Source organism: Austrofundulus limnaeus, unplaced genomic scaffold (assembly GCF_001266775.1).
Source record: "Austrofundulus limnaeus strain Quisiro unplaced genomic scaffold, Austrofundulus_limnaeus-1.0 Scaffold336, whole genome shotgun sequence".
Classification (NCBI taxonomy): Eukaryota; Metazoa; Chordata; class Actinopteri; order Cyprinodontiformes; family Rivulidae; genus Austrofundulus; species Austrofundulus limnaeus.
This window is the reverse complement of record NW_013952738.1, coordinates 387,689-401,807: the sequence shown is the minus strand read 5'-3', so window position 1 is coordinate 401,807 and position 14,119 is coordinate 387,689. Positions and strand designations below refer to the sequence as shown.

Sequence of the window (14,119 nt, the reverse complement as noted above, 5' to 3'; positions counted from 1 at the left end):
GTGTTCTGTTAGGTTTAGCTAGTGAACTGCTTCATTTAGCTTTTAGCTAGTGTTTTGTTTCTTTAAGCCGTTTTAATTGTTTTTGCTTGCAGCCAGTGTTCTAGTGAAATGTTTCATTTAGCTTTTAGCTAGTGTTTTGTTTCTTTAAGCTAATATTTTAATTGTTTTAGCTTGCAGCTAGTGTTCTGCTAGGTTTAGCTAGTGAACTGCTTCATTTAGCTTTTAGCTAGTGTTTTGTTTCTTTAAGCTAATATTGTAATTGTTTTAGCTTGCAGCTAGTGTTCTGCTAGGTTTAGCTAGTGAACTGCTTCATTTAGCTTTTAGCTAGTGTTTTGTTTCTTTAAGCTGTTTTAATTATTTTTGCTTGCAGCTAGTGTTCTAGTGAAATGCTTCATTTAGCTTTTAGCTAGTGTTTTGTTTCTTTAAGATAATGTTTTGTTTTCACTTGCAGCTGGTGTTCTGCTAGGTTTAGTTAGTCAACTKCTTCATTTAGCTTTTAGCTAGTGTTCTGCTCTTTTYAACTGTTTTTTTCCAGGCATAATTTCAGGTTTGTCTCTTGAGCACAGAACAGTTTTCTGCTTTGCCTCGGTCTGTTTCAGTGGTTCTGGATGGTGTTTACATACGKCTTCTTCTTTGCGTGATAGAGCTTTAAGCAGCTTTAGTTGATTGGCTGTAGGTGATCAGTGTTCACAGCTAGTGTTCTGCTCCTGAGCCCGTGAAGTCCAGAACAGAAGCAGACCTGTTTTTGATGAATCRCAATCTACTAACTCTCAGCCTTTAAACTCAGATTATTCTGTAGATGAGATTATAATCTGTAGATGAAGACAGATTCAAAGTCTTCCCTCTTRTCTGTCGAAGAACATCAACTCCAGAAGTTAAGAATCCGTACGTTCTTTAAAGGATTTAGCGGTAGTTTGAGATATTTGGCTAACAGGCAGACACAAGCCGAAGCAAACGGAGGTGCAGAAAGAAAGGAATGTTCAGGCTGGGATCCTGTCTGCTGCAGCTGGACCTGCTGAGTCAGGAGTCCATGAGAACCGGACCGGAACACTAAGAAGGTCCGGTTTCATCTCTTCCAACGCGTCAAAGATCCGTGTTTGTTTGATCTTATCGAGTCACAAAACCATTTTTATTTTTTCTTTCTGGGCGACGTAAGAATCCTGTTACATCACTCGTCACCTTTATTTATTCAGATCTAATTAACAGGTAATTAACAGGTAATTAACAGGTAATTAACAGGTAATTAACCCGTGAGCATTTAGCTGCTGCAGGTTTTCTGCAGTGTGAAGTGTAAAAATGTTTCCTGTAGATGTGCTGAGTCAGCGTTTAGCTCGTTTTTCTGTCTAAATGTTCGTCTCATTCAGGTGATGGAGGCTCCATGTAACTTCTCTTTACAACATTTAACTCTATTTACTAATATTTTCTGCATGTTCTGGTTATAATCTGCTTCAGTATRCTGACTGTGATTGTTTTTATTCTACATAATCTAAGCAAATCTCACTCCTATGTCAGCCAAACAATGTTTTGATCTTGTTTTGAGACTGATTTACTAAACWAGAGCAGAATATTTTAGATTATTAAACTTGTYAGCCTGGAAATTTTTCTTRTTTCAATAAGTTTAACCACGTGTATCCATGTCATTTTTCTGTCAGATTATTGAACTTCATTAGAAAAGATTCAGATTATAATTTAGTTGTTACTTGTTTTTAAATGGCTAACTTTTGCAGTGTGCTTTTAGCCAGCATTCTGCTACTTTTTGTTAGGAATCTGCTGATTTTAGCTGCCATTTACCATTCTGCTACTTTAGGCTTTTAGCTAATTTCTGCTTCCTGCAGCTTTTAGCTAGTATTCAGATTTTTTAGGCTTTTAGCTAATATTCTGCTTCCTGCAGCTTTTAGCTAGTTTTCTGATTTTTTTAGGCTTTTAGCTAATGTTCTGCTTCCATTAGCTTTTAGCTAGTGTTCTGCTCTTTTTTAACTTTTAGCTAATATTCTGTTTCTTTTAGCTTCTAGCTTGTGTTTTGCTAGTCGTAGCTCTGTTCCTTTTAGCTTTAATGACTCCATTTTAACTTCATTATATTTCGGCTGACATTCAGCTCTCAGTTTAATGCTGTAATTTTTTAGCTCCTCTAAATCTCTGTATTAATTTCAGACACTTAAAATATTTTTTACAGCTGATTTGAAATAAATTGATCAACGGTCCCAAAATATTTTCCTTTTAACTGTTCAAGTATAAAGTTGATCTATTTTGTTATAAATCTTAGTTTCATTCATGTTTAATTTAATTTTTTTAAAGACGATAGTGAAGTTTCTGTCTGGTGTTGGGACAAATATTTAGCTGTAATGCAGGAAACATCTGGAGGGAACCACTGTTGGAAGCAGCAGAACGTCTCGGAGCAGAACGTTCTTCCAAACAGTAAAAGTAGTAAAAGTCCCGCAGCGTTCTGGGTTCTGGCTCGGACGACTGGAACTAGTTTTCAGCATGTTGACGTGTTGTTGTGACAACCGCAGAGCTAATCGGAGGGCGGCCTCTTGATGAGCTGTGGAGCCGGAGGTCAGATACTCCTGTCGGGTGGTTCTGTCGGGGCTTGTCCCGGCAGGCCGAGTCACATGATCGCAGACCGAGTCTGGACCACAAGAACATTCCAACCCCTAACCTAACCCTAAGAAAATACTAATAATATTATTAATTATTATTAATTAGCAATAATAACAGAAGAAAGAACTTTGTCCACAGGGTTAGATCAAGTCTTTCAAAGTTGCTCACATAGCAAAACCTGTCTTGGCTCAGTTCTGGCCCATACAATGCACTAACCCTCAGCCCACATACAGCAAATAATAATGACCCTTTGGTGGCCCAGATGTGGTTTGCAAGAGGTGGTCCATGCATGGGCCAGCACTACATAAACAAAACCACAACTGGACCAGGTGTGGCATTGATAGAATTTGGCTACATAAACAGATCAAACAGGGCCAGTTGTAAATTATCTGAGTTTGAAGAATTAGAGTTTAATCTTTAGAAGATCTCATGGGGGTAAAAAAAAAAAATCAGCCACGCATTTATTTTTTGTTTGTGTTTTTTACGGAGGTTATTGGTTGTAGCGGCCATCTTGAACTGGGTTTAAAGCAAACAGTGAATTTGTTGTAGATGTATCCACAGAGTTTCATAAAGATCCAGCAGGTTATGCAATATTTTGCTAACAGTACTTTTTAATTTTGGGTCTTCGAATTCTAAAGACGCATTTGATTAGTTACAAGTTTTACTCATGTTTTGTCCCATTGTCATTTTTTATTTTTTATTTTTTAATTTTACAAAATAAGCTCGATGTATTAAATCCTCTTTTTCTTGACTCAAACATCATTTTGATTCATGGCGTTTGGACCGATACGAATAATGGATTCTTTTAATTTTTCTGTTCCACGAAGCAGAACTCGCTGCCTCACATCTGTTTCCTGTGAATTCTTTGTGTCTTTATGTAAGCGAACTCTACGATTTCTTGGCAAATAAAATTGCTACAGAGACGATCAATGAGGAGAAAGAATTATGTAAGGCAACGTTACCAGCGGCCGTCTGAAACGAGAAAAAAAAAAGGCAAAGCTGTTATTGTGAGAAAAATGAGTCTGGGACGCTGTCATGACGAGTAATTTGCTCTTTTATTCCTCACCGTTTTCTTTAGGCCAGTTTATGTCATTTGAGAAAAGCTTTGAAAATTAGCAACATTATCTAACAGCATATATATCTGTCATCCTTTTGTCCTCCATTATTCAGTCTCACTTTCATATTAGAAGCTTTTTGTGTTCAGATATAATGCACGCAGCGACAAAAAGCCTCAGATTATTGTGCATCTTTTCTAAAAGCAAAGAAAATCACAAAACATCTTCGTCACAATAAGAAAAGAGGCTTCATCCTAAATAATTAAAGGTGGTAACAGACCACCACTGAAGCATCTTTACTACTGTTCAGATATTTTTCTAGTTTATCTCAATTTTCTCAAAAACCCAAACAAAACCACATCAGAATATGTGGATCAGTTGAGAAAAGTGTGTTTTACCTTAAAGTGCCTGTGGCATGAAATTTTTTAAATACATATAAAGGCATTATTGGAAAGATAACATTATTAGCATATTGCAAAAATAATTTCCGGCTGCTGAGATGAACAGTTGTTGAGATATTTGCATGTGAAGGAGCAGGAAGTGATGTCAAAGGGGAATGTCTGCATGGAACAAAGCATTGATAAATTAGCTAACGACACAGACTGTAGAGAAGAATCTGATGTTTCTTTACATTATTTTGAGTCTCTATCAAAGAGAGATGGATGAGTCGGAGTTCAAATAATATTGCTTTAATAAACAAAGAGCAGAGAGTTTTCCTTGTTAAAGAGTTCCCYTTTGATGTCACTTCCTGTTGCACTTTGACTGAGCCAAGTTCGAAAGAAAATATGCCATTTATGTGACAAAATGGGTAAAATCACATTTTATGCAAGCTTTCTTAAATAAAAATGTGTTTTCTTTCACTTTTTGTATTTGATGGATAGACATGTCACAGGCACTTTAATGGTACATCGTATGCTGTAAGTGAAATTTGAAAAGAAAATTATATTTTTTTGTAAAATGAGTGAGAAAACCTTGGAGCTGTAGAACTCAAACTTTTCAAACTTCAATCAAACTGGTATTTTGATGTATTTTATAGTTCTTACACAATCACAGATAAAGTTTTGTGATTTTTGAGAGATTTTACCACAGATTTATCTGCTTATTTTCACTAACTTTAAACATTTTATAGAGTTAAGGCATCAAATTTTGCTATATTTGTCTTGTTTCTCCCAGTATGACTTATTTTCTTTCAACTTACTCCAGATCAACGCGTGAACACACCCAAACTCCCATTTACCACTGGAAATATATTCTTTAACTTGTGTATCTCCAACATCACATACTGTAAAAACTTAAAGGAGACAGCAGGAGTACTCGGAGTGCTCGGATTGGACCGGTCGCTGACTTCGGCCTAAAAAAACGAGGAAATGTTTGCTAACCAGCAGCTTTGGACGTAAACCGTGCAGAGAAATAAAGCTTTGCTTTTAATTCATGACTCAGCAGCAGGAGGTGTAGGTGGCAGAGGGAAGGCAGGAGGTTCAGACACTTTCAGAGACTGAAAAAAAAAGCTCCTCAGTTTGAATTTTTTACAACGGCGGTACATTGCCCTCGAGCAACACGGAGAGGAATCTGCAGGATAGAAAAAATATTCAGATTTTAGACCTTTATTTAGTTTAAAACAACCTTTTACTGTTGCTGTATTAAGTTTTTATTTAATAAAAACTGCCATGAAAGGTGGGGGGGGGGGGTGTCACGTCCACTGCCTGTGGACTTGAGTTCATCTAAATGTCTGTTAACTACATTAACAACTGAATAACTTTTGGAGTCTGCTCTGGTTTAGTTGGTTGAAGATGAGAGTTGTTTAGAGAACAACTGTTTGTCTGTTAGCAAAATATCAAAAGATCCACTGAACAGATTTTAATGAGACCTTCAGAAATCACAGAACCCACATAGCAGAGACAGGTGTGGGCCAGATCTGGTGTCAAGCTGGCAATGTTGGCTGACTGCTGGTATGGCAAGTTGTTTGTCAACCGCATATGGGCCAGGTCTAGCAATGACAGCACTGTGTTTACTAAGGTATACAACAAATGTCTGAGTTGTTGTTTGGTTTATGTGGCCCAAATCTGTCAATGCCACAACTGGCCCAGGTGTGGTTTGGTTTAAGTGGTCCAAAACTGGCCATGCCACAACTAGGCCAATTGTTTAATTTATGTGGTCCAAATATGTCAATGCTATAACTGTCCCAGTTGTGGTTTGGTTTATGTGGCCCAAATCTGGCCATGCCACAACTGGCCCAGTTGTAGATTGGTTTATGTGGCTCAACTCAGTCAATGGCACAACTGGCCTAGGTGTGGTTTGGTTTGAGTGGTCCAAACCAAACCACTCAAACCAAACCACACCTGGGCCAGTTGTGGTTTGGTTTGAGTGGTCCAAATCTGGCCATGCCACAACTGGYCTAATTGTGGTTTGGTTTATGTGGCCCGAATCTGTTAATGCCACAACTGGCCCGGTTGTAGATTGGTTTATGTGGCTCAACTCAGTCAATGGCACAACTGGCCCAGGTGTGGTTTGCTTTAAGGTCCTAAACTGACCATGCCACAACTTGGCCAATTGTTTGATTTATGTGGTCGAAATACGTCAGTGCTACGTATAACTGGCCYAGCTGTGGTTTAGTTTAGGTGGCCCAAATCTGTCAATGCCACAACTGGCCYAGYTGTGGTTTRKTTTATGTGGTGCTGGGCCACCAACAGACCATCATTCTTTGTGACCTTTGGGCCAAGTGTTAGTGTATTGTGCGGGCCTGTACTGGGCCAGACAAGTTTTGTTATGTGGGAATGTTCCTGTAGAACTGATGAACCTTTGGAGCTGATTCAACAGGTTGAGCYAATGAACTTTAACCAACACAACTCAGTCAGATTTACAGATAATGAGCTAAAATTCGGTGTGGTAGTAGCTGAGAGTCATCCCYAACAKAAACCCATGAGATCAMTAATTTCTCCAGTTTTGTTGTCTGAACCTGCTGTGAGACTGACTTCTTCCTCCTCTCTGCTCTGTTTGCAGTTATTTACCTCTGCGGTCCCCTGGAGACGTTCCTGAACATCATGAAGCTGTTTCAGAGCGAGATCCAGGACCCGGAAAACTACGCCATCTTCTATCTGGACGAGTTCGCGGAAAGCCTGACTGATCGCAAACCGTGGCAGAGGTCCAACTTTGACTGGCCCAACGCCATGGAGGTCTTCAAGGTCTGTGGCTCTGTGCATTTTACAAACCACGTTTCAGCTAAAGCTGCTAGGTGAGAGCTAGCCGAAGCTCTGATAGCAGCTGAAGCTTTTATAATGACAGGCTTGTTTAAGAAAAAAAACTGATGAACTCAGGAATTTCCATCGGTTTTTCCAGACACCCACCCACCCACTCTGACCACTTTAGGAAGTGAAATTCTTGTGTGACGTTAATGAACGAGTGGATATGCTTCAACAGGAAGACACTCAGCTCGACAAATTAGTGCTCTGAGAAATAAGCTGAACACAGATGTGCCGCTCCACTAATTCATTCCCCTTAATGTCACACAGGTCTCTCTTAATTCTCTTAATTTATTTTTCACAAAGTTTTAGAAGGAACGTGTGTTTAGTACACTCGTTTACGTTCTGTTTTAGAAAACTTTCATGTGCTGTTGGGATCATTTCTTACYTAATTACAAACATGCAGCTTGGTTTCAGATGACATGGATCGGATAATTGGTTGCATGGTGTCCGTAAACATCTGATAAAGAACACATATTTCACATTTGTGTCCATTTCTGCAAAATGAAAACAAAATCTGACATTTTAGAACTTTTTAAAAATAGTGCTCCTGTTCAGATTTGCAAGCTGGTTCTCGACACCTAAATTTAAAAACGTTGCAGTATTTCTGCTTCGTTTTCTTTGTGCTTCTGCGGGAAGGACACTGATCTCTGAACTTGTAGAGCAGTGGTGTCCGATCCTGCATGTTTTAAAAAAAGGGTCCTGCTCTTCAGCAGACGTCTGTTATTCATGTGTACWTTTAAATCAGGTGTGTAAAAAGCAGAAAAACATGTAAAACATGCAAGATAGGGTTAGTACTGCTCAGCAGGTAGGTTTTGTTTAAAACTCGCTCGTTTGTGGCTAAAGCTAACATAACACATGGTTCATCATTTGTTGTAGGTGTTGACCTAAACATAAACTATGAATCGTGTGTTTATGTGACTGGCAGGCTCAGCCAACCTACCACAGAGAATTATGGYGGGTTTTGCATTGTTGAAGCATTTTTCTTGAATCAAACTGTGAACATATTCTGATYTGTATTACTGGATTGGACGTCGCTAGCTTGTTGCTAACAAAATCAATGGATGTCAGTAGCTTGTGAGGCGTCATCCTGTAGATAAACTCATATAAAGTTMTTATTTCTTACTTGATTTTCATAAACTATGGCTCAAAATAAAGCTGAGGAAATTGTGAATGYTCTGCTTTGTGGAAAATTTAAATAAGAAACTAATTTAAATGAAYAACAGTGGGATAAAATCAGAATTTTGCGCTTCAGATATGAATGCTGAGCTGCTGGATATTCATGCAGATATTTATCAATCAGACTCGAGCCTTAGATATTTAAAACAAATAAATTAAATTAAATCTTTTTGACACATATATTAGGTGTAGAAAACATAATARCTAGATAAATTGGCCTTAACCTTGACACGGTTGTATTATTTTGTATTATGATGTGAACTGTGCAGTTCAATTATTATTGAGTCTACATCATAATTTATGAAATATCACACAGATTAATTAGTCAGTATTCCAAGTCCTTATTTTACCAGTTTAATATCAGTAGGTAATATATTTGATAAAAGAAAATCGATTCTAAAAAGGTTAAACCTGAACGTTGAAGCGTTTTGAATGTTAGCATACACGTTTTACAGTTAAGTCATTAACTTTGGTTAAATATGTGTTAATTACCTGTGAAAAATCATCCCTTCATCTCTTGTAAACTTGTTATAATTTCTGCCATTTACAGCAAAGCATTAGTGCCACTCGTATATTTATTTTACATTTGTTTGCACCATGCCATGTTGATATCGATGGTTAGCGCTAGCGTTAGCTCAATGCGTAAAATCTCCCTTGCGTAACACGCTCAGGTGACATGATGTCCAGTGCGGTCACATAGAATAATGATTACTCCTTCAGAGTTCACCAAAACGTTCATCCACTCACTGTCTCTATATCCAACCCATTCCCACTCCCAACCCGTCACATATTGACGCCTGGTCAGGTACCATCCAGTTTTGGACACATCGGGTAGCCCCCTTGCGTCAGTTATTTAACAATCCCAATCCTGATCCCTCATATTAACCACAGACCCCCAAACCAAAGACCCCTATGTGGCGCAACCCGGAAAAGCCGCGGGCGTAAATACCTGACGCGAGGGGGGTACTAGATGCGGCAATACTGGACGCAGACGGTAACTGACCAAGTGTTAATAYGGTGACGAGTCGGGAGTGAAAACGTGCTGCTATATCAATGTCTGAAATAAATGATGACCCCGTGTCCTGCTAACTTTAGCCTTGAATACCAAGTTGTATTGCTACCTGAGTAGATATAACTTGTCTAGAAGGTAAATTAAATTGTTAAAACCATGAGGTGGTAACAATTAGCCTTGTCATTAAATACGGTTATTTTCCTCTAACGTTCTGTGAAGTTGAGGAGCAGCAGGTTAGGAACTGAGGTATGCTCAGTACAGTTTACTGGCAGGTCCAAACAGGACYGATGGTGCTGAGCTGCTTCTGTTGGAGCAATAATTGCTTGAGGAAGTTTTTGATGAATTTTAATCACTCTTGTGACACGAGAAATTATCCATATTAAGAGCCATGATGAAGTTTCATAAAAACAAACCCAGAGGCTTGTTTCTGAGGTGGTAGAGGGGAGGATCAAAGTTCAGACGAGGTAAATATTTGCCATATGTGGCTGAAACTAAACGCAGTTTTGTTGCGATTTATTTTATTTATTATTCTTGTAGTTAGTAAAATATAAATGGGTGTTTATTGATTTTTCATGGTTGATTAACTCTTTAAATGATGGCTTTAGGGATTCAAGGTGGTGAAGTTGTTTGGGTGATTAAAACTTTTGTTTTTGTTTTATTTTGTGCTCCTTTCAGTCTGTTTTTGTCATAACTTACCATCCTCCGGATAATCCAGAGTACCGGGACTTTCAGAGGAAACTCCACGCGAGAGCTCAGAGGGATTTTGGCGTTCATTTGGAACCATCATTAGTAAGTAATAAATCCCTGCAAGTTCTGGACTGCATAACAACCTCTTTAAACTTTTATAGCTAACTCTGCACGGGGAAACAAATGACCCACTGTGCTGCGTAATCGTCTGAGCTTTAAAGATGAACGATGTTTACTGTGTTGTTAGAAGCTGTTGCTAGAATTATAGCATATATTTCTTTAGTGAGAACAACAAAAACCGAGTTGTTTGAACGAAACTCGGCAGCAGAATAAGCTCCCCTCGGTGGAGAACATTTATTAGCGTCTCTTTGTTCCTGTTTGGTTTAAAGCGAGTTTCTTGTTGCAGATGGACTACATCGCTGGCAGTTTTTATGACGGTTTTGTTCTCTACGCCATGGCCCTGGAGGAGACGCTGGCAGAAGGCGGGGCTCAGAACGACGGCATTAACATCACGATGAAGACACAGAACCGGCGTTTCTGGGGTGAGAAAACATCGATAGTTTACTGGAGAACAGACTTGTACATSTAAGCCTTTTTGTTTATTGAATATTGAAAATGATGTATTGTGTGAGCCTGTGTGACATCATCAGATCTGTTAGTGCTCAGAGTCTGCGTTGGGGATCAGTCTCAGCTATTACCACACCAAGTTTTAACCCAGTATCTGTAAAATGGTCTGAGGTGTAGCCATTATTGTTTCTGCAAAGACCAACAAGCTTGAAATCATTTAGATTAGATTAGCATATATCCAATAAATACTTTCCCAGAGTTTAATTTAAGTCTGTCTAGTGGTAGATGAGATATTTTGCTAATAAACATGGGGCAGCTGTAGTGCAGTGGTTAGGGGAGTTGTTCTATAACCGGAGGGTCGCTGGTTCGATCTCCTGTTTCAACTGTCTCAGTCGTTGTGTCCTTGGGCAAGACACTTCGCCCACCTTGCCTACTGGTGGTGGTCAGAGACATTTACCAATAAACAGGGTTTTAGTAAAATATCTCATGAACCATTGGTTGGATTGTGACGATGCTCTTAAAAAGTCATCATTAGCTGAACTACAGTGGTTAAACTTCTGAAGTCGACCAGTGGTGGGCACAGTTCCCCTAAAGCACTAACAGGGGAACTAATTTCCTGATTAGTGCTTTGGGGCTTTTGCTAATTTTAAAATTTGTTAGTGGATTGGCACTTGCTAAATTTATAGACTAAATTTAGAAGCACTATCTGAGGTCTATAAATGTTATTGATCAGTGTTAAAGGGATCCCTGATTAGTTGTAACATTAGACTTCATTTGATAAACATTTAACTGTAAAATAAAGACTGTAAAAATACTGTAGGCTGTTTAGTTTTGTAAATTTTTAAAAATATATTTTAACAAGGACAGAGCCATTTTATTTACACACAAAGCWTTCTGGGYAAATGATGACGTGGATAGGTCCTCGGTGCGAGGCTGCTAGCGAGCTATATCCACCCTGAAGGTTAATCTTGGACAATATCTGATGATCGACTCTTTTAAATGAAACCAGAGAGCGTTGACAGAGAGGAGAAGGTAGAAATGACTCAGCCTGGAACTGAAAATATGGATGGAGGACAACAGAACTGCTTCATGGAAGAAGAACCTCAGCTTAGCCTGTTAGCCTTTGCGCTAGCGCTATATTGACTTATATGTATTAGCTCAGCGCTAGCAAGACAAGCTAGACTGAGCTAGACTTTGGGGTGGTACTGTCCAAACTGGACAACAAGGGATCATAATTTCTCTGCATATCGTTGTGTCTTTAGGAGTGACGGGATTGGTTACCACGGATGAAAAAAATGCGAGGAATATAGACGTGGACCTGTGGGCGATGACTAACCAAGAGACGGGGGAGTATGGGGTAGGTTGAAGTTTTGTTTGTTTTTAAAAATATATTTTTGGTTCTTGTTCATTTGTTTTTTTTAATTCTTGTCTTGGGAAATGTTTGATAAAGTTTTTGTTGGATTTAGCTGCGGCTGAAAAATCACCTGGAAAGATTGTTAAATGTTTTCAAATTGTAAATAATTGTCTGGAAACCAGATTTATGGGAAGCAACTGTTGCTTCTTTACGAGTCTTTGATGAGGATTTTCCTTCTTGACTTTGTGGCAATAAATTTTCTAAATTCTCAGAAAATCTCCTTCTTGCTTTGTTAAAACTTGACCTAAACCTTTTTTGGAATAAAAACTTTGTAAAATTTTGCCAAAACTAAAGCTTTTTTTTATTTATTTCAATAAGGTTTCATCATTGTAATGTTTCTAAAAGGTTCTAATCTTAAATAGTAAAAGACATTATTTTACAGTATTAAGAACTTTCGGGTTTATTTTTAGCACTGTTAAGTGTGGTGTTTTGTGGTGAATATGATGAAATCAGATGGTTAATATTTAAAAAGCAGAGTTTGCTGTCTGAGCAGTTCTTCTGGGTCTTGACTTCTYTAATGATAAGATGCATAAAACCTCAAATTCCTCCTGAAAAGATCTGTTCCAGTGTGCGTTTTGTTTCTCTTTGAGGGTAGAAAAACGGGCTGGTTACATTAGACTACAGTTTGAATTTCATAGTGGTCCTGCAGGGGCCGTCAGCAGGACTTCCTCTGGTCTCGTTTCTCTTTGGTTTTTAATTGGTCCTTTCATATTGACCTGAGTCACCAGCAGCCGAATCACTTTTATTTATCAGAACATCAGAGCCAGTAAACACTTACTGATATCTGAACTTTTATTTTGTTAGTTAGCATTAATTTAAATTCCCGCTTGGAGCCTCAGCCCAGGAGGTCCACGGAACAAAGCTGAAAATGAGTGGGATCACCCAATGTAGGGCTGAGATGATGAAAAGGGGCCATAACTGAACAAAATGCCAGAGAAATATTCAAYATAGAAAGAAACCAAATTTAACATTAAGATTAAATTTTGTCTTCTTGTTGATGGATTGCTGTAATCCTAATCCTGAGTCTTTATGATGTCCCGTCTCCGTCCCGCTCTGTGTTGTTTTGATGACCCTGGTCTCGGGTGGTGGCCTCTGAGGTTCAGACGGGACACGACTCGTGAGGCGACGGGGTGAAAACACACAAACTCCTCTGGCTGGTTGGAAACAGCCGAGTTGTGTTTCACAGCCGGACAACAGATGTTGCTCTGAGCTCAAATTTTATCTGTTTGGGATGTGGGTGGTTGTTTTTTTTTTATTTAAGTTGAACAAAAATATCAAGAACTTTATCTTATTATTACTGGTTTAATGTTTGATTTAATCTTTGTTTTCAGTTCATGTAAGATTATTCAGCTAATTATCAATGTTTTCTACTATGTTTCAGTTAAAATTGTTTAAGAATGAGTTGCAGTTTTTAAATCATATTGAAGATATTTGTGCAGTATTCCTCAGACTTACAGAATAAATACAGATGCAGGCAGAAATTTCCATCATCGGCCTCAAAGTCACAGTATTTCGAACTTTTTTTGATTTATCTGAATCTGTCTTTTTCCAAAACAAACATCACTGATTTTTTTTAAATAACATTTTTGTGCTCAAGTTTGAAATTATTGTGTATTTCCTTTTAACACACAAGCTCAAGTGCAGAAACTCTACTATTATTTTGTTAAACTAGCATACTATATGACCCCCATACGAACACAAACATCAATGCACCAGAACTCACTAGAACAGCTTTATTATTTTGGGTGGGGGTCTGGAGGGTGGGGATGGGGGGCTCAATGKTGGGCCCGATGGATAGCCCTTCATCAAAGCTAAACAACTAAAAAAATCTGACGCTTCTTTATTGAATAGTTTTTGGGTTATAAGCATTTTTGTATGTCTAGACGCCCTCTTGGTCTGGAGGGTGGGGATGGGGGGCTCAATGGTGGGCCCGATGGATAGCCCTTCATCAAAGCTAAACAACTAAAAAAATCTGAAGCTTCTTTATTGAATAGTTTTTGGGTTATAAGCATTTTTGTATGTCTAGACACCCCCTTTTCAGATGGAGCCCCCTGTTTAGACGTGGGGTCTAACGTAGAACCGCTGGCTGGCACAGTATAGGTCAGATAACTCTACAGTCCTGCGAAATGTCATGTTGATCGGTGCAGYTGTTTCTGTGATATAGTTGACCAAACTTTAAGGCCACTGTTACCTTCGTATTAGGTGACATTTACACCAAAGAKTGGTTTGTTTTAATCAGAAAGCTGTGTTGGAAGAATTACACCATATTTTAGTTTACGGTTTKGTTTTTATTTTATCTCTGTTTAAGAAGTTAAAGCCCATCAAAGCATATCCCAGCTTTATTTTAGAAGGTAGTTGGAGCAGAAGT

General features: G+C 38.6%; 1 protein-coding gene across 1 annotated transcript in view; it reads left to right on the top strand.

The window, feature by feature from the left end:
• The window catches only part of npr2 (natriuretic peptide receptor 2), a gene marked incomplete at its 5' end in the record, with an annotated part of 59,203 nt that overhangs the window by 2,442 nt on the left and 42,642 nt on the right, over positions 1 to 14,119 (top strand). The window contains 4 exon segments of the mRNA XM_014022571.1: positions 6,654 to 6,835; positions 9,759 to 9,872; positions 10,177 to 10,312; positions 11,600 to 11,694. Coding sequence (XP_013878025.1) covers positions 6,654 to 6,835; positions 9,759 to 9,872; positions 10,177 to 10,312; positions 11,600 to 11,694 — 527 coding nt within the window.